This window comes from Lacerta agilis, chromosome 13, assembly GCF_009819535.1.
Source record: "Lacerta agilis isolate rLacAgi1 chromosome 13, rLacAgi1.pri, whole genome shotgun sequence".
Classification (NCBI taxonomy): domain Eukaryota; kingdom Metazoa; phylum Chordata; class Lepidosauria; order Squamata; family Lacertidae; genus Lacerta; species Lacerta agilis.
In genome coordinates, this window is record NC_046324.1 from 29,551,552 (window position 1) to 29,574,053 (window position 22,502).

General features: G+C 44.5%; 1 protein-coding gene across 1 annotated transcript in view; it reads left to right on the top strand.

Moving 5' to 3' along the window:
• The window catches only part of LOC117056981, a 28,679-nt gene extending 8,786 nt beyond the window's left edge, over positions 1 to 19,893 (top strand). Inside the window, exons 6-20 of the mRNA XM_033167693.1 lie at positions 1,532 to 1,694; positions 2,407 to 2,532; positions 3,048 to 3,110; positions 4,336 to 4,458; positions 6,401 to 6,556; positions 8,312 to 8,365; positions 9,072 to 9,324; positions 10,915 to 11,088; positions 11,741 to 11,851; positions 12,794 to 12,883; positions 13,732 to 13,839; positions 14,101 to 14,222; positions 15,304 to 15,426; positions 18,106 to 18,148; positions 19,585 to 19,893. Coding sequence (XP_033023584.1) covers positions 1,532 to 1,694; positions 2,407 to 2,532; positions 3,048 to 3,110; positions 4,336 to 4,458; positions 6,401 to 6,556; positions 8,312 to 8,365; positions 9,072 to 9,324; positions 10,915 to 11,088; positions 11,741 to 11,851; positions 12,794 to 12,883; positions 13,732 to 13,839; positions 14,101 to 14,222; positions 15,304 to 15,426; positions 18,106 to 18,148; positions 19,585 to 19,722 — 1,847 coding nt within the window. The 3' untranslated portion in view covers positions 19,723 to 19,893. The remainder of the gene's footprint in view (positions 1 to 1,531; positions 1,695 to 2,406; positions 2,533 to 3,047; positions 3,111 to 4,335; positions 4,459 to 6,400; positions 6,557 to 8,311; positions 8,366 to 9,071; positions 9,325 to 10,914; positions 11,089 to 11,740; positions 11,852 to 12,793; positions 12,884 to 13,731; positions 13,840 to 14,100; positions 14,223 to 15,303; positions 15,427 to 18,105; positions 18,149 to 19,584) is intronic.
• The last annotated feature ends 2,609 nt before the right edge of the window (positions 19,894 to 22,502 follow it).

Here is a 22,502-nt window from a genome sequence, read left to right on the forward strand (position 1 = left end):
TCATTGAGGTGTGTCTCTGAACTGCAGGCTTTCTCCATCAAGGACCATTTTGTGCATTTATGAAGAGGGTGTAGTAATCCTAAGGTAAATATCTGCCCTGTAATTCCCAAGTTACTTCTTTGTTTCGGGGTTCACAATAGGCCAGAACATTCAGAGACACAGTGGGCATACTCTGGGTAAATGCAGAAGCAAATAGGAGTTTTTAAAAATATTTTATTTCTTGTGCCCCACATTTTGGGAATTGCTGTGTGAGACTCTTTGAGACTCCTACTGGGGTGGGTAGCAGCAGGTTCTTTAATCTGTGATCTCTAACTCAGGGGTGGCTCATCTGTGCCCCCCCCCCAATTTTGCTGGACTCCCAAGTGCCCACTATCCCCAGCTATCATGGCCAGTGGTCAAGGATAATGGGAGCTAGAGTGCAGCAATGCCTAACAGGACTGCAGGTAAAACACTCCTGTATTATTTTAATCTAATTTTTATTTAATGTTAATTGCATTTGATTGGTCCTCCTCCCAAAATGCTCAGGGCAGGTCACAGGGTGGATTTGATTTAAATCAAACTGATTTAAATCACTAGTCAGTAAGGCTTGATTTAAATCACAGTTTTCTACATAAAGACTAATTCTTGCTGGTATAACTTTAATATGCAAGTAGATGAAGATTTTTAGAATAACAACTTTTCATATTAGTTTTTTTATCCCCAGTTTAATAGGTTAATCATTCATATTTGGACAACTTTTCTGTTGTACTTAGGAAGGAGAAAAATAATCATTACCTTAATAATAACAATTTAAATAGATTTATTAGATCCATTCCACTCCAAACAATCAGAAAAATATTGTTTCTATTCTATTCACTGAACTTCTTGAAACTTAACACTGAAGGGGTTGATTCTGTATTCATAGGTTTGTAGAACAATAGGATTAAGGTCTTTTTCTCAACTCTGTTCATGTTATAACATTTTTGCTGTGAAGAAGAGGCATGTGATCTCTGCTGAGTCAAATTCAGTTTTGAGAACTGCAAAAGTAAACCAAGCATCTGTGATAATATCCTGTAGGCAGAGAAACTGCCCAATAATCATACAAAAACATCTGGAAGAGCATAAATGACATTGTGAATGGATTAATGGAATTTATTTACCAAAAAAAATCAAACATATACAGCCTTATTCTACATAATTAAAAAACTAATCTTTATTTCATGATTGAATAACCTTTGGATGGTAATATATTTCTCCCAAAAAGCATTTTATTTTTTAAAAAAATCTGATTTAAATAAAAAAAATCCATTTTTTTGTTTTTTTTTTTTAAAAAAATCATAGATTTTTATCCACCCTGGCAGGTCACAAGAGTTTAAAGTGGTTTAAAACAAATTACAATTGCAACAGTTGGGTGGGCCCTATCCATATTGCATTGCCAGAAGCACAGGAGAACGGTGTGGGATAGCAGCCTCTTTCTGAGTGACACAGCATGTATTGGGAAGAAATAAGCATTTTTGTTTTCTGCCACCCCCACCCCAATTCTCTGCTGTAGGGGTACTCCTGCAGAAATTCGTGCATGATGTTTCTGTGGAATATAACGAGTATCTGTCCAGAAATAGAATTGCTTCAGACTTCCCCAAATGCCTTTGCCATCAGAATTTGGGTCCTGGGCAGTGTGAAAAATGCCGCTCCTACCCTCTGTATACTGTGCACAGGTAATGTAGGAAACACTGTCTGTACATGTTTACAAATGTATACCTTTGTGTCTGTTGTGGATATCAAGGCTGTTGCCCTATAGCAGTGTTAGAAACTCAGATATGTAAGCTAATCACCAAATGGCACCTTAAACCTAGGTTACTGTTGGCACAACGGATTGTCTAGGTGCCTTTTTTTTTAAGCAATGAAATTTATTATCATCCATTTCATTTCTATGCTGCTTTATATTTCAAAGAAAAAGAATATCAAAGTGGTTTACAGCACATTAAAACATCCAATAAAACATTCTAAAATAAAACAAATTCAAGCTTCAAGGAAAATATTTCAAATCCTCTAAGCGACATTTTGACCTATTTGTTTACCTACTTACTGGTAATTTATGTAGCTGCCCCATAGTAGAAGTACTCTAGGAAGCCAGTGTGGTGTAGTGGTTAGAGTGTCAGACTAGGACCTGGGAGATCAGGGTTCAAATCCCCATTCAGCCATGAAACCCAATGGGTCACCTTGGGCCGTTCCTGGATGATGCATGGATACATTGCATAGGCCTAGTCTACAGGCAGATTTGCCTACATTTGCCCGTAAAGTGTGTTGATTTGTCAGTTTAAGATTTCCAATGGTAATAGTCCCCCCCCCCCTCCATGATCAAGTGACAAATGTTGCAAATACATGCTCCATCTGCGACTCAGAAGCTTTTTGGTTTCATTTTTCTAGTTATGCTTCTGTTTCTGAACTCGTAACAGCCTTTCTAAATCTGGCTGAGAAGGAGAGACCCAAAACAGAGGTCATCATGCTTATGGGAGCAGCCAGGGAAATCGCACTCCACAAGGACCTCATTCCGTAAGTAACCTAGGCAGATTTGCCTGGCGACCCTGGCTTGTATCTCACTGCTGTTGCAACTCTTGCCTTAACACACGTGGAAGATTGTTGGCTGAAGAGGTGGAACTGGAGTAAAGGGATAGGTGATGCTGCTCCCTTGGGTTTCTTTAGAGGGGAGATTCACAAACTGGTCTGCGAGCTTCATTCAAGTGGTTGAAGATGGGAGACCTCACATGCATTGCATTTACTATTCATGCTGGTTGTTAAATTGTATTTTAATTGCCACTTTTATTTCTTAGATGTTTCGTTGTATTTGTTTGAACTCTATGGAGGGAAAACTCTGCAGAGGACAGAGACATGTTGGGAAGGGCTGGGGCCAGCTCTACTCTTGGGCAAAGGTGCTCGCTTCGGCAGCACATATACTCTTGGGCAAAGCAAAGAACCGAACTTTTTCAAAGGAAAATACCTATTTCACAGAAATGCTGGCAAAAACTGAGTAATGGAATTTGGTGTTCCTGTCTTCCTTTCTTGGTCAGGTTTTCGCAAAACGTTGGTCACTTGGTGTCGCTGAGCCAGGCTGTGCCTTGTCTAATGTCCAGGTAAGGCAATCAGGGTGCTAAGTGCCTGGCTGCTGCAAAAAGCTCTAAATCAGCCACCCCCTAACCTGGGGCCCTGCAACTCCCATCAGCTCCAGCGAGCACAGGCAATGGTGAAGGCTGAAGAGAGTTGCTGTCCCAAACAACTGGAGGCCATCCAGGTTGGGGGGAAAGGAGTAGATGTTAGAAGGAATCAGGGAGGGGTGGGGAACAGAATTAAATCCATGTCAAACTTTTCACAACTCTGTAGAATAAAAGCCTTGCCACACTTGACCTTGGCTTTGCTTTAATTTCTGCAATTTTGGGTGGTGGTGGTGGTGGAAATTATCTCCTCTTTCCTCACTCCCTGGAGTCTCATTAATGAGGGCATTGAAGTATGTGATGCCTCATGCGAACTCTTTTCCATTCACTTTCTTAACACCAAATGGAATTAGTAGCAAAGGTTAATGAAGAACAGACACAAACCCCTTTTGGGGAAACCTGTTCCCTTTCCCCCCTTGCTTTTAAATTAACTATCACTTTCACCTATCCTTATTTTAAGCGATTCTACCCTCCAGGAACAGTGTATAGGGCATTTCACTGCGTAAAGCTACTCTTGTCATTACTGAATAGAATTATTCAGAATGTGAGATCTTCATCCCAGTGGTCTGTCTGACTCTGGTGCAAAAAAAAAAAAAAGGTTGGGGTGCAGTGGTTAGTCCCACATTTGGAAAGGGTCTCCTGTGGCAGAGATCCCCTTCTCCTGCAGAAAAATAGTGGGAGAGCCAGCTCATGCCCTGTCAGCACCCCTTAGGGTAAATTCAAATAAATGTGTTAGCTGCAGACACACCCCAGGCACTAGCCATGAGCTGGTTTTGCACATGGTGTGTGTGTGTGTGTGTGTGTGTGTGTGTGTGAGTGAATGAATGAATGGATGTCTGGTGTGCAACCAGTCCCCTTTATCGCTGAGTTTTCCTGCTGTACGGAAAAGGAATTCTGAAAAGCTGTCGTGCCTAGAAATCTTTCCAAAGTCAGTGGCCCCGCAACAGCAGATGTTGGGTCATCCTGCTCCGCTAGCTGATACTAAGAGAGTTTGCAGGCTGTCCCTTTATCTCAGTCTCAGCAGAGCATCTGCCTTGCATACAGGATGGGGGCTGGTGGGAGTTGTCCAAAACTTCTGAAGGGCAGCAGGCTGGGGACAGCTGCTTCAAAGGTGCTTCTTTTGTTCTAATTAGTCATTACCTTTCAGGATCACGAGGCGACTTCAGAGGCTGCTGGTGCTGAATGACTTTCCGAAACCTTTGTATAACAAGCTTACCAAGTTTTACCACTCCATTCCTTTCCCGGTTCACTGCCTTACCTTCTCAAATAGGTATGCTTCCTTGCTTGAACTATGCGTTTGGATCTGAGGAATACTCAAGATTTTTGGTTTCCCACCATGCATCTTTATTTATTTCACAAAATGTATATACCGCATGATTGGAAAAAGCCAAACAAACCTCAAAGCGGTGTACAAAAAGAATAAAACAATAACTCTATCAATAAAAACAGTTTAAAACAGCTATTTAAAACATTTTTCATTTAAAAAAAATCAGTGATAAGCTAAAAACAGATGAAAACACATTTCAGCATTCCTCATACTTGGGTAGGCTCGCCTGAATAAGAAAGCTTGTAGGTGCCGAAAAGAGCACAGAGATGGCACTTGCCTGGTGTCAACAGGCAGGGGCTTCCAAAGTGTAGGAACACGTATTGTGTGGCACCAGTAAATAGTGTCAGTTCTGCAGATCAAAGCAGTTGAGTGGGCATTTATAGATAAGGCAATCTTGCAGGTAAATAGCTCCTAAGCTGTTAAAAACTTTATATACTAATCATAACACCTTGACCTTGGCTCAGTATCAAATTAGAAGCCAGTGCAAGTCTATGAGCAAAGTTTTTATATCGCCCCCCCGGCAAAAAAACCCGTCATTGCTACAGTATTTTTTTAAAATAATTATTAAATTTCCCAATACAAATCACAGGAAATCACATTGAAATTATTCCCAATTACATATCAAATTACAATCCAAATTATACTATTCCCTATTAAAAAAGAAAAAAGCATTCCAATTGTGCCTAATTATTATAATAAAATTTCCCATGCCTTGGACGCTGGAGCTTCCCTGATCACCTCCATCAATTGCTTTTAAAAATTCTTTCCAATATTTCCACAGCCACTGATATATGCCAGCAAGCAGACTAAATTATAATAAACAGTGTCTCTGTGTAGATAAGGTCAATCCTCTTGATTCCAAATGCCACATTCCGACCGCCGCCATCTTCTCGTCCTGTTGTTCATCAAACTTCTCCGCACTGCTACTGTCCCCCGCTTGCATTGCACATTCCAGGAGTGCCAGTCTCTTAATATAAATCAAATTTCAATAAAGAACCCAAACTGGCTTCTCCCTATGGAGTAGTGCTCTGCCTCATGGGCTCCCCACTTCGATTCAATTCTTGCAGCGTCATTACTTGTGAAGTTGAAAGTTGAAGATCCTCCATTACTAATAAATCTTTCAGAGTCTTATTTTTAATTCCACACAGTTTATAAATATAAGCTTAGATCTTTTCTGCCAAAATCAATCTCAGTCTTTAAAGTCCGCTTGCTTTTTCCAAGTGAAAGTGGTTTTTCTGGGGAGGGGGTTTCGCCCGTGTTAAGTATAATATTGAGGCAAAACAAGCATAGGGTCCAGGGCTCCCCCCCCCTTTTCTTCCCTGCCTTCACATACCATTATAAAATCCATCTCTTCTTCCAGTTTTCTTCTTAGCTGCTCAGGGCTGGATCCATTAGCAATATTCTCTTTACTCCTTTGTCTGAGGCATGCCCAAAACTTTTTGCCTAATTAAAATTCCAAGTTCTGGGACTCATGCACGAACAGGGTGGCCTCAAGGAGTTCTGGCCCCCACGGATGCTATCAGCCCAGGCTCCCCCACTCCCCCCGAAGGGTCGGAACAGGTTAAGGGGCATCTGCGGGCCAGCAGCCCCTCCCGTCATCCCGGGAGGGTTAGGGAGGCTGCATACTCCCAAAGCAGCCACCAATTTTCCCCGCGGGGGTCGGGAGCGATGTTACAAATCAGCCATTCTCCCGACGTGCAGGAGCGGAAGTCCGTCATTGCCACAGTATTGGCTGCCATTGCCCTATTGCCAGTGTGATCTCTCGGGAGCGCACTCTCACGGCAGTTAGCCTGTGACTTGAAGCAAGGGTTTCAAGATTCCTGGCACGCTGCTCTCTGTGATTTGATCCCGAACCCGCATAAACACGGCCTCCTTTTCATTTCAGCCTGAATTTTGCTCCTTGGGATGACTGGTTGCTGATCTCCGTCTTGAAAGGACAAAATGTTACTGGCCAACGGATGCTGAAAGGGAAGAAAGAATGCCTTTGTGAAGCAGTTCCCATAGTAGAGGCACGAATCGAAAGGATGGAAGGCTGCAGGCAGTAAGCGCCTATGGAACAGCGGGAGCATAAGAAATGACGCCGAAAAGCAAGACTAGCCCAGCGTTTGATCTCCAACTGCAGTTGTTCAGATCCCCCTGAGAAAAGCTCACAGGCAGATAAAATAACCTAGCAAAACTGCCTTGCACCAAGTTAGACCCTTGGTCCATATAGCTTAATATTGCCTGCAGTGGCTGTCAGTGGCTCTCCAGGGTTTTATTGTTATTTATAAAATTTGTACACCGCCCTTCATCTGAAGATCGCAGTGCAGTAAAGGGGACAGTCCCATTCCAACCTGAATATGCTGTTGGGGATCAAGCTCAGGATCCTCTGCATGCAAAGCAGTTGCTCTATCACTGAGCCATGGCCCTTTCCCTTGATGGATATCGCCCTCCCCGGTTACCTGTGCATGCCATCTGCTTGTTTCCAGTTTCTGCAGGCTCTTGTCTCAAAGGTGTTTGCCACCTTTCATAAACTTGCCTGATGTTGGTGGGCTCTTGCTAAATCATCCATAGTAATAAATCTTGTTGTGAGTGGAAATTTGCTCTCAGATTGAATATTTAGTATTGTAACCACAAGTGCTAGCAATATTTTCTCTTAAATAAAACCCCAGATATTATAAAAACAGCCAATAAAAAGGAGTAAAAAACAAACTTCAGGAAAGGAGGTGTGGAAAGTCAAGAAGAAACTATGTATGATGATAAATGCTTTGGAATATCTTTGGAGAATTAAAAATAATATTTTAAAATATAAAGCCCCAGAGGAACATGACCATCTTGCGGGAGGGGATCTCTTTGGGCCTGTGTGTTGAAAACACTATTCCTTTTGCTAGTGTGGCCTGATTCAGACATCATGGTAAGCCAAAGTATGATTTTCTAGGACCATGCAGACGTGTTGACTGCCATAGAGGAGCTCCCTCTTCCTTTTAGCTCAATGCAGCAGGTTAGCTAAACCAAGATTTGGCTTAGTCTTCTCTGAACCCAGGTATCTCATAAGAACATTAAGAAGAACCTACTGGATTAGGCCAATGGCCTATCTAGCATCTAGTCCGGCATCCTGTTCTTACAGTGTCCACCTGGATGACTGTGGCAAACCCTTAAGCAGGACCTGAGCCAAGAGCCTTCTTCCCAGCGCCACCGTGGATGGCTCAGTTGGTAGAGCATGAGACTCTTAATCTGAGGGTTGTGGGCTTGAGCCCCATGTTGGGCAAAAGATTCTTGCATTGCAGGTTGTTGGCCTAGATGACCCTCATGGTCCCTTCCAGCTCTACCTTCCCTTACTGCCACTGGCTCTGGAGGAAGAGCAGAGTCATGATGGCCGGCAGCCATTACCCTCCACAAATTTGTCCTGTCTTTTTTTTGAAGCCATTTATGTTGGCAGCTGTCACTGCCTCATGCGGGAGCAGGTTCCACAGTTTCCTTCTTAACCACAACATGTAGCCAAGAACAAATCTTGACTATTGATCATGTTTAAGGAGGAGGGAGCTTAAGGATTTCAGGTTCGGATGACACACTCAGCCAAGCCTCAGCTTGGCTTAGCTACACCACACTGAGCCATGGTTTTGCACTAAGCCATGGTTTTGCACTAAGCTATGGTTTGGCTTTCCTGACATGCAAATGCAGCCTGTATCAAATCTTCCTATGGCATTACCCCATGCCCTTTGGAGTAGTCTGTTGCAACCACTTGGGGAGCCTTCATCACTGGGTCCACGGGTCATCGCCCTCCATTCCTGTCCTAACACCTTTCATTCTTCCCCAGATACAAGGAGCTGATCCGTTATTTGAAGGTGGTGAAATGCCATGATTCCTTGTGGTAAGTGATTTGAAATTGCTCACAACTCTCCATGGAGGGCTTATTTTAATCTTCTGTTTACTGGTGGGATTTTGTTTAAAGCTTGCACACCTACAATCTTTAAAACCAGGGGAATCATAGCTTGGGGCTCTCAATAAACAACAGTGGCCCTGTCTTTACTCAATTAAGAAGTGAGGAGATCAGGTTTTAGTGAGTCCCAAGAGTTTCTAGCCCTTTGAATGTAGGGCTGGGACATTGCCCACTGACACGCTCTACTGAAACAGAAAAGGGTGTGCAAAATGGACTCTTCGCTAATTTGAAAGGCTCTTGGCTGCTTACATTTCCTTTTTCTTTGCCGTTACATGTTTCCACCTGGCAGTTTAGGACACCTCTTTAGGTGGACTGTAGTCTTAAAGGAACGTAGGAAGCTGCTTTGTACAGAGTCAGACTGTTGCTCCATCTAACTCAGTGTTGTCTATGCTGACTGGCAGTAGCTCTCCAAGGTTTCAGGCAGGAGTCTCTCTCGGCCCTACCTGGAGATGGCATCAGGGATCAAACCTGGGATTTTCTGTACACCAGGCAGATGCTCTGTTGTTTGGCTATGATTTTTCCCCATAATGCAACAATAAATATTGTTCATATGCCACCGGACCCCTCTCTCTGTGTGCATTTTGCTGCAGTCAGTTTGCCTGTAGTGTTTGCTGCCTCTCATTTGCCCAACTTATAGGTTACAGAGGTGGCAGGACAAGGTCCCCTTCTACCTGTGCAAAAGTGGAGATTTTGTGGGCGCTGCGCAGGCACTGTTTATCGTCTACCCCAGAAGCTGCTGTGCGGCCTGCCGCCTTTCACTGCTCCAGTTCGAGGTCTATCTGAAGATGTTCCGATCAGGACAGGCTCCCTTGGGAAATGACATGGAGGGCTCTATGCAGTGGGGTCCAGTGGGCAAGTATCCTTCAATCTTGTTATTGCTTCTGCTGGCTGTCTATGGAGCATCTCGCTGAGTGTTGTTCATGAAGGGTGGCCAGTGTTTTTGGGACGGTGATCACATTTTATTAGGTTTTTATTTATGCTGGAAGCCACCCAGAATGGCTGAGGCAACCCAGTCAGATGGGTGGGGTACTCCTCCTCCTCCTCCTGCATCTTCGGGGCAGAGGAGATAACACAAAATGTCTGACACATCTAAAAGAGCAGAAAAGTAGACAGGACTACCAAATAGTTCCCCACCAGCCTCTCACCCGCATTACTGGGGGGGGGGGCAGGAAGCACCTACCGCCACAATCTCCCTTACTGAAGCTTTTTGCATCCTTCCTCTGCCCAGAAGAGATGGGAGGATGAGGATCCAGTCCATCTAGTGAAATGTGGGCTTGTTTTAGGGTGGTGGTGGTTTTTCAGTGTAGGAGAGGTTGAGCCAGGGAAAACATGTTTTATGGAGATGTGAGTTGGTATTTACATCCATGGATGTCATAAGAATAAAATGGTAGAACTGGAAGGGACCCAATGGAGCTCCTTTGAAGGTGGTGGGACAGAAGTCTGGTGGCCATCTGTCAGGGGTCCTTTAGCTGTGATTCCTGCATTACAGGGGGTTGGACTGGATTACCCTTGCGGTCCCTTCTGACCCTACATTTCTGTTGTTATAATAATGTTAAGGTGCACACACTTAGTGGATGACACTCCACAGAAAACAAACCCTTCTAAATTGGGGAATATTTCCCTGAAAAGTAGATATTCTACTTTTGCATACAGAACAATCCCAAAACCATCTTGCCACTCCTAATGACCCCAAATATTTTCTCTGCAGAAGGAAATGTCTTGGAAAAAACCTTCCCCAGTATTTTCCTTTGCAAATCCTTCAGATCCTGCCTTAAGGGCATATTTTGTGTGTGAATTGGGTAGAGGACCCATGGACCCCTGCCACCCGCTCGGTCGTCTCCCGTGCGCTGCACTAAACTGGTGCGGAGCAGAGTGGGGACCGCCTTCTGCAACGCTGGCTGGCTTCCCACTGGCTGCAGGAAACTCCTGCAGCCAATGGGAAGCTGTGCATGCATTCTCCATGCCGGAAGGAGCGCTGGAAATAGCATTTGTGCATGCGTGTGCGCACTCTGGCCCACCATGGCGTCTGCAGGACCATGAATCGGCTCAAGCCACAAAAACTTTGCTGACCCCTAGTCCAGACAATGCAAACAGTAAAACATTATCAGGTATCTTGACAGACAGGAGACAAGCCACGCTTCCAAACTTCTTTTGTGGTCTGCTTCTTCCTGTGATATGTGTATGATGCTTTTTTTGGATGGTTTTTGGCTAAGGGGCTGTGCAACCTCTAAAGTTTTTAAAAGCTGTTAATCACCTTTGTTCTGGGTCCCTACCTCCTACCAAAGGCTGGATGGGGGACTTCAGTTGCAAATAAAGGAAAATAAAGATCTGCCTTACTTTCACTGGATCCTGCCTCCATCCATTAAGCTCTGACTAATAATGGACTTAGGGGACACTGAATCCCTTGTTGGGGAGTTGGGCTTCAAAAGCCAACCCCAATTCTTTCTATAACTCTATGATTCTGTGATCATCTAATCTAATCCCTGCAATGTAGGGGAGGTAGCCATAAGCATGCTGGCACCAAGTTGGCAGCTGTTGCTTTACAGGGTGTGATTTTTAGCTGTTCCCTCTTTCTAGGCACTCCCGTGAAACTACCTGTTCTACTCAGACACATGTTCAAGCTGTTCTACTGCAACATATCGTTGTATACAAGTGTGAGTACCAGTTTTATTAGCTTTGTGGCAGTTAACCTTTTCCCTCCCCAAACACCTTGGTCCAATATTGAGGCTGTTGGCGAAGGTGGCCTATGGGTCTCTTCTAGAGCTGGGTGATATATTGACAGATTGCCCCAAGCTGGTTTGAAACCCATATCGTGAAAGTGAAGAAAGAAGTCTGGCCGTAGAGAGGTCATCAGGGTTAGCTGCAGCTCCTTGCTCCTAAGGGGACCTGGACGCAGCCTCTCAACAACCCTGTGTAGTTGAGGTTAGGCTGAGAGAGTGGAGAATTGGCAAACCTGTGAATTAGCCCACTTAATTCGCCATCCAGCAACCAAGAGGGGAGGAGGGGATCGCCAGTTGCCTACCTCAATTCCTTGGAGGAAGGGGAGGGATTTTAAAGGAGGGCAATAAGGCTTTGGAAAGAGTACGGCAGAGATGCCTGCATGGTCAATTGGCAGGGAGTTCCCAAGTGTAGGCCCTGCCGTGCTAAAAGGTATATTCATTACAAATAAATAAACTAGCTGTGAAATAAATGCCATTGCTCAACCCTGTGCTCTTCTGTCTTAAAAGAGTGATTACTTTTGAATAACTTCTGGGAAATCCTATTTTGATTTCTGGTACCAAACCAGCCCCAATTTGTGTTTTTCAGTCCAAATGCTGGAGTTCTGTGATCAGAATTTTTGCCAGCCACCCTGTTGTGGGAGCAGATGGCAACCTGACAGCCATCACTTTAAAAGAACCATCCCAGGAATTCCAACAGGTAACACCATTGACTCGGGGATATTATTCCTAGATGGGAGGGCATGTCAGAGGTGATGATTCCTGGACTACCATAAACTCACCAGGTACCTTTAATGACCCACCCTTTCTAGTCCTCAGTACCCCAACAAAACATTCCAATTATTGTTATTACAGTCATACCTCGGGTTGCGTTCGCTGTGGGTTGCGTTCGCTACAGGTTACGAACGTGCCAAACCCGGAAGTACCGGAACAGGTTACTTCTGGGTTTCGGCATGTGCAGAAGCGCAAAATGATGTCATGCGCAGAAGTGCTGAATCGTGCCACGCACATGCGCAGATGCGGCGCTTCAGGTTGTGGACCTTTCAGGTTGCGAATGGGGCTCCGGAACGGATCCCGTTCGCAACCACAGGTACCACTGTATTATCTTACATGTAAGTAAATATAAACGCTGTAGAAAATATGCTCTGGATCAGTGCTCATATGATACTGTAGTCACTGATGCTGGTAACATTATAAAGAACATAATATAGTTAGCCACAGGTGAAACTAATATACAGTAAGGGAAATTAAAAACACAGCACAGCCCCACCTGGAGTGCATTGCCGTAATCCAGTCTTGGAAGTCACCAGTGCCTGAACTAATGTGGTCAAACTCTGCCAGTCCAGGAATGGCTGTAGGTGTCACACTAGTTGCAGATGGTAAAAGGCAATTCTAGCCACCTAGGCTACCAGAGTCTGCAGGAAGAAATCTGGATGTTAGAAGCACCTGCAGACTGCGTGCCTACTTGTTTGGTAGAAGTACAGCCCCATGCAGGGCAGACAAATTGCCGGACATTATTGCATGTTGAAAGTGCACATGGCTGCTTGTTGCAGCTGTTGTCCTCTGGCACGCAGGAGGGAAAGACTGAGAGCTGCTCTGGGTATCAAGGCTCTTTTGATTATTGTGGTGACTTCACTTGCAGGTGGTCTCTGGGGAGTCATGCTACGTTGTTGAACAACTCACCAAAAATCCCTACTCTAATGTTACCTTCTCAAAACACTTTGGCCAAGATGTAAGTATACGCTTGGTATGCTCCTTTTGGGGAGCCCAGATTCTGGACTTCTTTAAGCCAAAGGGTGTGACCCAACCTTCATGCCTGTCAAATCTACTTTGTTTTGTGGTAAGACCCTGATTTGCCAGCCAGAACCAGCTGCGAAAGGCATATAATTTGAATTAAAGACCAGGGCGTCCCTGAGTCTGGGAATTCTAAACTCTCTGTCCTTCACACAGATCTTCCCTGCTTAGTTCTTTTTACTTCAGCAGCCTCCTTTAGGTGGAGAAAGGTCATTTTGTAGTCAGAAACCCTGGTCAGTCTATTGCAATTCCCCATCCACACCTGGCCCAAGGCAATCTACAAAATGCAATAACAGCAGTACATCCGATAAATTTTAAAAAGCCATACAAAGTGTAGACACCGCTGGCAGATACTTGTTCATGCTGCTGGGAAAGCTTGTCAGAACAGAAATGTATTCAATTGTACCTCTCATAGCATGATGGAGATGCTGTTCTACGGAACAGGGGCAGCCACGCTGAAAGCCCTCTTCTGAGTTATTGCAGAGCGGCTTCTGGTTTGGGGAACCGCTTGTTTAGCTCTTGCTGGGGAAGGCCTTGTCTTATAATGAAGTATGCTCTTCCAGGTGGTAGAGAAGGAGAGATGCTTCTTCTAAAATGGCAGCTGCAATCTGCAGTTTTTTAAATTGAAAAATTCATTAAAAAAATAAGTATGCTGCCCGGTTTAATCATCAGACATCTTTTTAGTCAAAAGGATTTTGATTGTCTCATCTAGCAAATTAATCCATTCAACAGTTCATCCTTGTTTCTGACTGTTTCCTTTCTACCCTTCTATTTGTCTCCTTCCAGTCACCCTTGGAAGCTGGGCTCATTTTTGTGGTCCAGGCAGTTCGGCATATGATCCTGATGGAACACAGCTCCCTGCGCTCCTTCCTAGAAATTGTGCTGGCTTTCGGGGTAAGCTATTTTTGTGTTCATTATGTTCCATCTTGAGTTATTCTGCATATTTCTTACATAGCAGAGTTTCTGTGGGCTTGTTTGTGTGTGTATGTATATTTGTGTGTGTGTGTGTGTGTGTGTGTGTGTGTGTGTGTAATTCTTAAATTTTACAGCTCAAGAAAGCTTCCTTTTAAAATGAAACCTGGGGTGTTCAGCCTCAGTTATGTGCTGTCAAGTTGCTGTGTTGCCCCTGCATTTCTCTCTCCTCCCTTTCTGCAGAATAACCTCTGGGCTCTGAAACTTCTGCTGGAGTCTCTGGCTTATCATGAGAAGGCTGTCCGTAACATCGTTTCCTTGCTTCTTGCAGACCTCTGTTGTCACAAAGCAGAAATGTTGGGATTGTAAGTTGGCATTTATTAAGCCTCCTCTGTTTTCAGGATCCACCCTGAAAGGCCGAGCCACATCAAGAGCAGACGTAGATGAGAAATCACTGCATCCCCTCCCCTCTCCCACCTGCCTGCTTTCTTAGTTCTAGGTCAGCAGCTTTTGAGATTTGAGGCAGACCTCAGCAAGGCCTCATTGACTGTCTAGGCAGACCCTGTGCTGCTTTTTGATGGCCTCCGGACACCTGTTTATAGAGCATCCAAGCTGATCTGCTTTCTCAAAGCTTACATGGAAATCAGACTGTCCGGTCCTTACTGAGCATCCTTTCAGGCCTTTTTTGCAGCAAACTCATATAATATTGAGCATCCATCCTGATTGGCATGTGAGATGTTCATGTGTCTTCCTGTGGATCATTCGTTCATGCCAAACATTTCAGTGCATTTCCCTGTTCCTCTCCTTGCCTCTAAAAAGTCTGTGTGGAAAGATGGATTTGCTTAGCACTTTCATCCGCTTCTATTACCCAAGGCCAGCTTTTTGGTCTGCACTTGATTGCTCACTATAGGGGTGGTCTAGAGGCAACTTCAGAGTTGTTTTGCTGGGCCAGCAGAAAAAGTGCTCAAAGCTTCAGGGCAAGAAAGGAAATGGTGGATTCATCCCTTCTCATCAGCCATTGCTGACTTATGTGAGCTGCGCTTGCTGACCACATAGGGGAGTGTTTTTTTATCAAAAGAGTTGGGTCTTTTTTCTCTCTCTGTCAGCCTTCGCCAACCTGGTGCCCTCCAAGTGTAGAACTCCCATCAACGCCAGCCAAAATGGTTGCACTGGCTGAGGCTGATGGAAATGGTAGTCCAAAACATGGCTGTGCTGGCTGGGATCTGTAGTCCCAAACACCTGGAGGGCATGAGTTGGTGAAGGCTGCTCTGTGCCACTCGCTCTGCAACGATGTGTGAGCTGGCATGCTCAGGACCTGTTGCGAGACCAGCACACGTCACCTGTGGAGCTCTGGTACAATTTGAAAAATGGCTTTGGCTAAGCTGCCAGTTTGGCAAATGCTGCCAGGGACCTTCATTTTCTCTGATTCCTTTCCTTTCTCCTTAGGTGGCAACGCTGGGGTGCTCAGTATGTCGGGGAGCTGCTGTGCCTATTCCTGACGTTCAGGGATAGAAACTTGCCATCAGTCGGCATCTCCATCATCAATATTATTGTGGAAAACCTGTCAATGTGAGTGTATGAGGGTCACAGCTACATTTCTCCCATCCCAGCAACCCAGTTTTCCAAGAGGAAAATTCAGAGTGCCAATTACAAAAGCCCTGAATCAGGAGTGGGGAATCGTTTTTCAACCTGAATGCCACATTCCCTCCTGGGGGCTGCATGTCAGTGGTAGGCAGGGCCAGAGGCAATGCTTATGCACAGGAATGAATGTAAATGTTATCTTTGTATGGGAGCCTAGTTTCTACACACAAACGTACCTCTATTTTCCATGTAGGTAGGTGTATTGATTATACATGTATAGAAATGTTTTTATTGTTATTAGAGTTTGTAGGTGTTGTTTTTAGAGCTTTTGGGGGCATTTCATCTAATTTTTTACTTTGCTTCATTTTTTTAAAAAAAATTAATTCATTTTATAAGAAAAACAAACAAATACAGAGACAAACAACACACAAATAAATCTTATACTATCGTAACATTTTTTCACTAACATCTTAAGGTGACTTCCCCCGATCCTTCCTTCTGAATTTCATTTAAAATGTTCTTTGGCAATTTCATACATTAACAAATCAATTATTATCTTCTGAATTACTTCTAATTCATCCATTCTTATTTATTTAAAACATTTTAATTTATATTTTACCTATGCTCTAATTATACCAACAACCTATATCTTCTTCCCTTAGGCACATAGAAATTAAACATTATACTCAATTTTCAAATGTCTTTTAATTTTCTTCCAATTTTCTGGACCGCTTCCTCTCCTTGGTTGCGTAGTCTCGCCATCAGCTCGACAAGTTCCCTAAATTCAATCGTTCATTTACCATCTTGCTGCTGTCGTGTCATCCTGAAAGAAAATAATAGTCTCTTTGGGAATTTCTTCCCTGGGGCACATCCCCAACGTGTGGTAAATGGTTCTTTCTTCCTCCTACCTTTCCAGCATTTATTGTCCAGTCTAAAATACATTTTTGCGAATTTAGCTGAAGTTAAACACCGTTCTTGCATCAGTTTGCTCATGTTTTCCAACAATGCTGTACCTACCCTAAACTTGTGACCTTTTCCCAATAGTCTCTCCCCTTCTTTAAACATAATGTTGTGTCCCAGATCCAAAATGTCCCAATTTCACTCGATCCTCTTTCATGTACCACAGCAGCAATGAATTATATCCTGTTTTAAAGTTTTTGCTCTTTATATCTAACTGTTCCGTTTCCAATCTGGACTCAATTCCTACGTCGATTCCCTTAGCCGATGCATTTGTTGCATGATTCTCCTTCTTCCGAATATCAGAGCCCTTATTTAACTCATCCAAATTTGCGCTTACTTTTGCAATTTCTTTGCTGTTTCTCCTAACCTTCTGTTTAATTTCCTTAAGCAAGTCCAGCACTGTATCCTCAAAAGAAGCTGGTTTTGACATAGCTAAGAAACAGGAGATAACAGAACGCACAGTTCCAAAACAGACACTAGTTGAAACAATTTCTCAAGCCAGACAGCTGCAGCAAACATGTACCCTTGTTGAGTTCAGACAGTGGAAATGAAAGTAAAATGTATCCAGTTTGATGTTGCTTAACCATTAATGTCTCACCGTTGCTGTCTAGCGAGTCCGCTTCCGCGGGAGGAACGGGATTCTAAATCACAGTTCAATTTCTTCGCAGGGAATCAAATTTATGTCAAATGCCACTCCCCTTAACCCTGCCAAGGGGGAGGCTTGCCGGGATACCTTAGGGAAGTTTAAAGGAAACCGCTCAGTCTTTTGGTTTTGGCTTGATGGCAACTGCCTTCCAATTCATTCATTAGAAGAGACCGACTTCCGTTTTTAAATCTCTTCCGTGTTCCAATTAACCAGATCAAAGTCAAAAATTTTATTACTCATGATTTCAGAGCAATTTTCTTTGTTTCGGAGAATTGGCTGCTAGCCTCCCAAGGACATGAAGCTTTGGGTGATGAAGGAAGTGTTGAATCCTTTGTTCCCATGTCTCCAACCCCTCTCGCTCTCAGCGCGCTCAAAAGAGCTTTACCGGGGAGAGGGGGAGTCGCAACAGGAATCTGCTGGATCTCCAAGCCCCCAAAACGCTCGATTTGGGGGGTTTTCGGGGGGCCGCAGCACTCTTGCGGTCACCCCTGCCTTCAAAACGCTGGATTTCCTTCAGCTGAAGGAATCCCCGTCTTTAATAACAGGCGCGACCAACCAGAAGTAATTTTGTACTTTGCTTCAATGGCTTAAATAACTTCGTAAAACAAGTAAATAAACAGGAGTCATCATCAGGGTTCAAGAATGCATTCCAGGCAGGCAGAAACACTCCAGGAGGTATGGAGCTGAAGAGGGGGTGTGGCTTGGGATTGAGTCCTGCAGGCTAAATAAAGAGGCTTGAAGGGGCTGGCTATGGCCAAAGGTTTTCCACCCCTGCCCTCAGTGGCTTGGGACCCAGACACGGGATCTCTCCCTATATCAGCTGCCCTGTGTGTTAAGATCCTCTCCTCGAGGTCCTGCTGTTGGGGTAAGCACCCTGGGCACTGACACAGGACCTGGACTTATCTGTGGTGGCACTTGTGGGCATCTTTGAGACTCCCATGTGTTGAGTTGTTGGTACGCAGCATCTTTGGGTGATGCAAATGGAAAGCTAAAAATGAGAAGGTGGTTTGCCTCAAGAGGAGGGGGACCCGCATCTTACCTTCCCCTTCTCTTTCTTTCAGGTGTCCGTGGGCAAAGCAGGTTAGCAAATTCCTTCAAAAATCAGTAAGTATGTGATTCTTTTTCTGCAGTGGAGGTTATTTAATTAATTTTTATTTATTTATTTATCTAATTTCTATTCTGTTTATCTAATTTCATCAGAGGATCACAGGGCGGTTTACAATATGGAAACACAAAAATACACGACATAGTATCAAACAAAAACAATAACTCCCCGCCCCCAGTTTAAAAGGCCATAGGTTGTTTAATTAGCCAGGGGCCTCGGAGAAGAGAGATGCAACGAAGGCACCAGGCGAGTCTCCCTGGGGGAGAGCATTTGATAAATGGGGAGCCATCACAGAAAAGGCCCGTTCTCGTGTTGCCACCCTCCAGACCTCTCATGGAGGAGGCACATGAAAAAGGTTATCCAGGAATTGGTTGCACCTCCCACTGGAGGCAGTGCAGTGCAAATATTAGCTCTGCTTCTAACAGCTGGCTCTTGTAAGACAGTTGCAAGAGATGCTGTTGCAGTTAACAGAGAGGGAGTTGCTGGGCAGTTAAGAGCAAAAGCAGCAAGAGTGTAGTGCGACTTGGCATCTAGTTCGAAGCTAAAACCAGGGATGGTGAACTGTATTCTTTGGTGGGGGGGGCACCCACTTTTATTTTTGTGGGACTAGATGTGTGCATTGCCACACGATGAGGCGGTCAAACTGTTGGTAACAGAGGATTTCCCAGTTATGGATAGTATAACTTGGAGTGGTTTCAAGGACACTGGTGATGCAGAAGAGGCAGTGAGGAATGAGCAGGCATCCCAAAAGTTCCTCCCAGCCAGAAGGCAGGTTGGACAGTTAATTTTCTGCATGAGCAGGAGTCAATACATCATTTATTTTCACAAAACGATGGCATTCCCCACATGCCCTGTGCACTGGCTGCCCATATGCTGCCAGTTCAGGCCCAAGGCTGTTGTGTTGATATACAAAGGCTCAGAGATCATCCAGAAGAGCGCTGTTAGTTCTGTGCCATCTTGCAGAATCCCTACTAGGCTCAAGTAGAAGTCTGGTGTTGAGTGTGGCTGGTCCCATGCTGTGGAAGACTCTTCCAGTGGATATTTAGCAGAGGCCTATGCAGCTGCTTAAATTTCCTTGATTCACTTTAATGATTGTTTTGTACTGGTTATATGGGGTTTTATGGTTTATTGTATGCATTGTACACCACCTTGATGCTTCACATAAGTTGGCATATGTAAATACTCTTATAATTAATTAGATTGCTTCTGAAGCACCGGATATTCCCCCGTGGCTGTGTGTTGTGAGGGAACACCAGTCGTGTCAAGAAAGTTGTATTCATTTTGGACACCTTGCCCACTCTGACTTATCTTCTTATCAAGGACCAAAGGGTGTACTTTGAAAACCACTGGCCAGAATGAGCCGCCATTCCCCTTTTATTCCTGTTCTTAAATTCCATTTTTTTTAACCCACCCCCCTTTTTCCCCTCCTGCACAGACAAAACCATTCGGCTGGGCAGATTATGAAGTTTCCACCTTTATAGCCATTTCGCAGTCTTCCTTATGCCTGAGACTCCCTAGGGTTGGCCAGCTTCCCTCACCTCTGACTACTTCTGAGCAGCAAGGCTCTGGATGACGTGCGCCACTCCGCTCCTCGATCAAGGCACCTTGAAGCTGCTTTGCGCAATGCAGTTCTGGATGTTTTTTGGAGAAAACGTGTGTTTGGGAGTCGTGGTTGAATTTCCCTGTGGAGCTCTCCAGGATCAAAAACAGGCACAGGGAACCTGTGGCCCCCCTGATGCTTTATGACCTCCAACTCCCATAATCCATGGTGGTTGCCTGTGCTCGCTGGGGCTGATGGGAGCTGGAATCCTCCAGCTGTTTTGATACTACAATTCCCATCATCCCTGACCGCTGGTCCTGTTAGCTAGGAATGATGGGAGTTGTAGTCCCAAAACAGCTGGAGGGCCAAGTTTGGCCATTACTGGTTTAGAGAATACAGAGGTTTACTGCTGAGAGGAGAAAGCAACATGAAACCTCCTCGCGCAAGAGTTGTTACAGACCTGTGCTATCTATGCCCAGCCTACATGAACTCTTCTCTGTCCGTATGTGATGAATCTCAAGAAAGTCTCACCCATGGAGAGCATATGAAGCCCAGTTTGATGCATGAGGCCTCTGCCCTGTGTTTGGCGCAGGTAGTCACACAGCACATGCATAGATTTTTGCCACGGTGTGTCTTTTCTTTCATCTGGGTTTGCTGGGTTAACCCAGAGCACAGCACCTACCCCCCATCTTATTTTTGTCAGCCCTTCTCAAGCAAATGAGGGTGAAGGTGTTGCATGATGCCTGTGGCACCAAATGTCAAAGCAGAATCTGCTTCTCCATGTCACGCTTTAAGGCCTTTTTCTGCAGTTGTGTTTTGCAAGCCAATGAAATGCACACGAGAAGAAACGTGCCCTCCCAGCTGATTGTTCTTGTTCTATGGAATCCACTTGGTTCCCTTCTGGTCTTTTCTTTTTGAAAGCAAAACTCAAATTTGGCCTGGTTGGGATAGTTGTTTTGCAAACACTGTTCTCTCTCCCCCCCCCCCTTTATTATTTTTCAAGAATTTCTAGTTATATATTTAAAACCGGGGGGCTGGGGAATCACTAAAGTTTCCTGCATTTTTTTACGCTTCTGGAGGTTTTTTGGACATGGAGAGCATATTTACACTGTGTAGAACTTTAAGGACATGTCAAACTGTTGTACCTTTGATCCAGAAATGTATATAGTAAAACCACCTGTGTTCTGTCTAATTGAAACGAATTATTATTAAAATAAGGACGTGCCTTTCTTGTTATCTAGATTTCTGGAAAAACAGCATTTCACGCTTTGATTAGGGCTCCCCTGGTGGGCTCCTGATGAGCCAAATGTTCCCCCCAAGTCCTCTCTGGTCCTTGGAACTCCCTTCAGGCCACACCCCCTCACAAGCCTTCCCTTATGCCCTCCCTGAGTGTTTTTACCTGGCTGCAATGGGTCCCTAAGCTCCAGTGATGCCTACTGCTTGCCTGGGTGGAGGATGGCTAATGAGTATAGAAACTAGCCTACTGTTCAAAGGTAAAATTTGCATTCATTGCTCTATCTTTGTTCCTGGAGCGATTCCGTGGTATGGTGCTAACCTGCTCTCTCTTCATTCATCTCTTCCATACACTACTATGACTCCTCTTCAAGAACAGACTGGACAAAACAAATGCACTCCTTTTATCCTCCTGCTCATTTTGCCTTTACAGAATCCTCTCCAACTGTGGCTAACAATATCACAGGAGCTGGTGTGGTGAAGTAGTCTCTAAACTATGCAACATCAGTTGGCAAATGCTCTTTATTTTCTGCTCCAGTTGGTGGTTTTGATTTTGCTCATCCTGGGAAGGAGGCAAAGGCCTGTACAAAATCCAGACCTTCAGGTTATGCTGCTGCAGTGTTTTGTACGTGGGGCTGCCTTTGAAGACTTTTCGGAACCAGCAGCATGTGTGAAGCGTGGCAACTAGATTTTTAACTGGACAAGAAAGTCTCTAATCCAACTGCACTGGCAGCCAGTTTGTTTCCAGGCCCAGTTCAGAATGCTGTTTTTCACTTTTAAAGTCTTTTGCGGGCATTTCACCCTTTGCTACCATGGAATCTTTCCTGGCTCTCCTTGGTGTGTCCTGGCTCTCCTTGGTGTGTCCTGGCTCTTCTTGGTGTGTCTTTAAACAGAGAATTGCTTTCTGAATGTCTTGGGAGAGAAAGGAGACTATTAAAATTGCTGAGCTTTGGCTTGTAAGAACAGGAGTCTGTGTTTGAAAAGGGCTTTTAGGATTACAGCTGCTATGTTGTTAAAGAAAGTGATGGGAAGGTTAAGCCACAATGGATGGGGACAGCAATTTGATACGATTAATCTGTTCCCAGTTTATGAGTTTATGAAGGCAGCTCTGTTGCTTTCAGCTGTTTTTTCAGTAGGATCTGAATCAACCATTTGGTCCCACATGAAGCAGCTATCAAGGAGGTTGCGTAGCCAAGCCCCTAAATGAGAGGTCATGTTTTTGTTGTTGCAAATTGTGCCTGATTAGAAAGCGCATCTTCCACTAATCCTTGATGAGTGGGAATTGGTCAGAAAGACACTTGACACATGCTCAGAGCCCATTTCTTGGTTATTATTTTCCTAAGTGCTGAGCCTCTGATCACTCTGCTTGCCAACCCCCCTGGAGTTTCCCCTTTTCCATCCCATACAACCACTCTTGAATGTGAGAAGGTACTGTGGAACATCTGAGGGCTCCACATCCTTTATCTCTGTAACATGATGCACCTGAGGAATGGAAGAGGGAGAAGTTTAGCCACCCCCTGCTTCTTCAATGTTTCTCCCTTGCTATAGTCAGACAATGGCAAGAGTCAGAGTTAAATGGG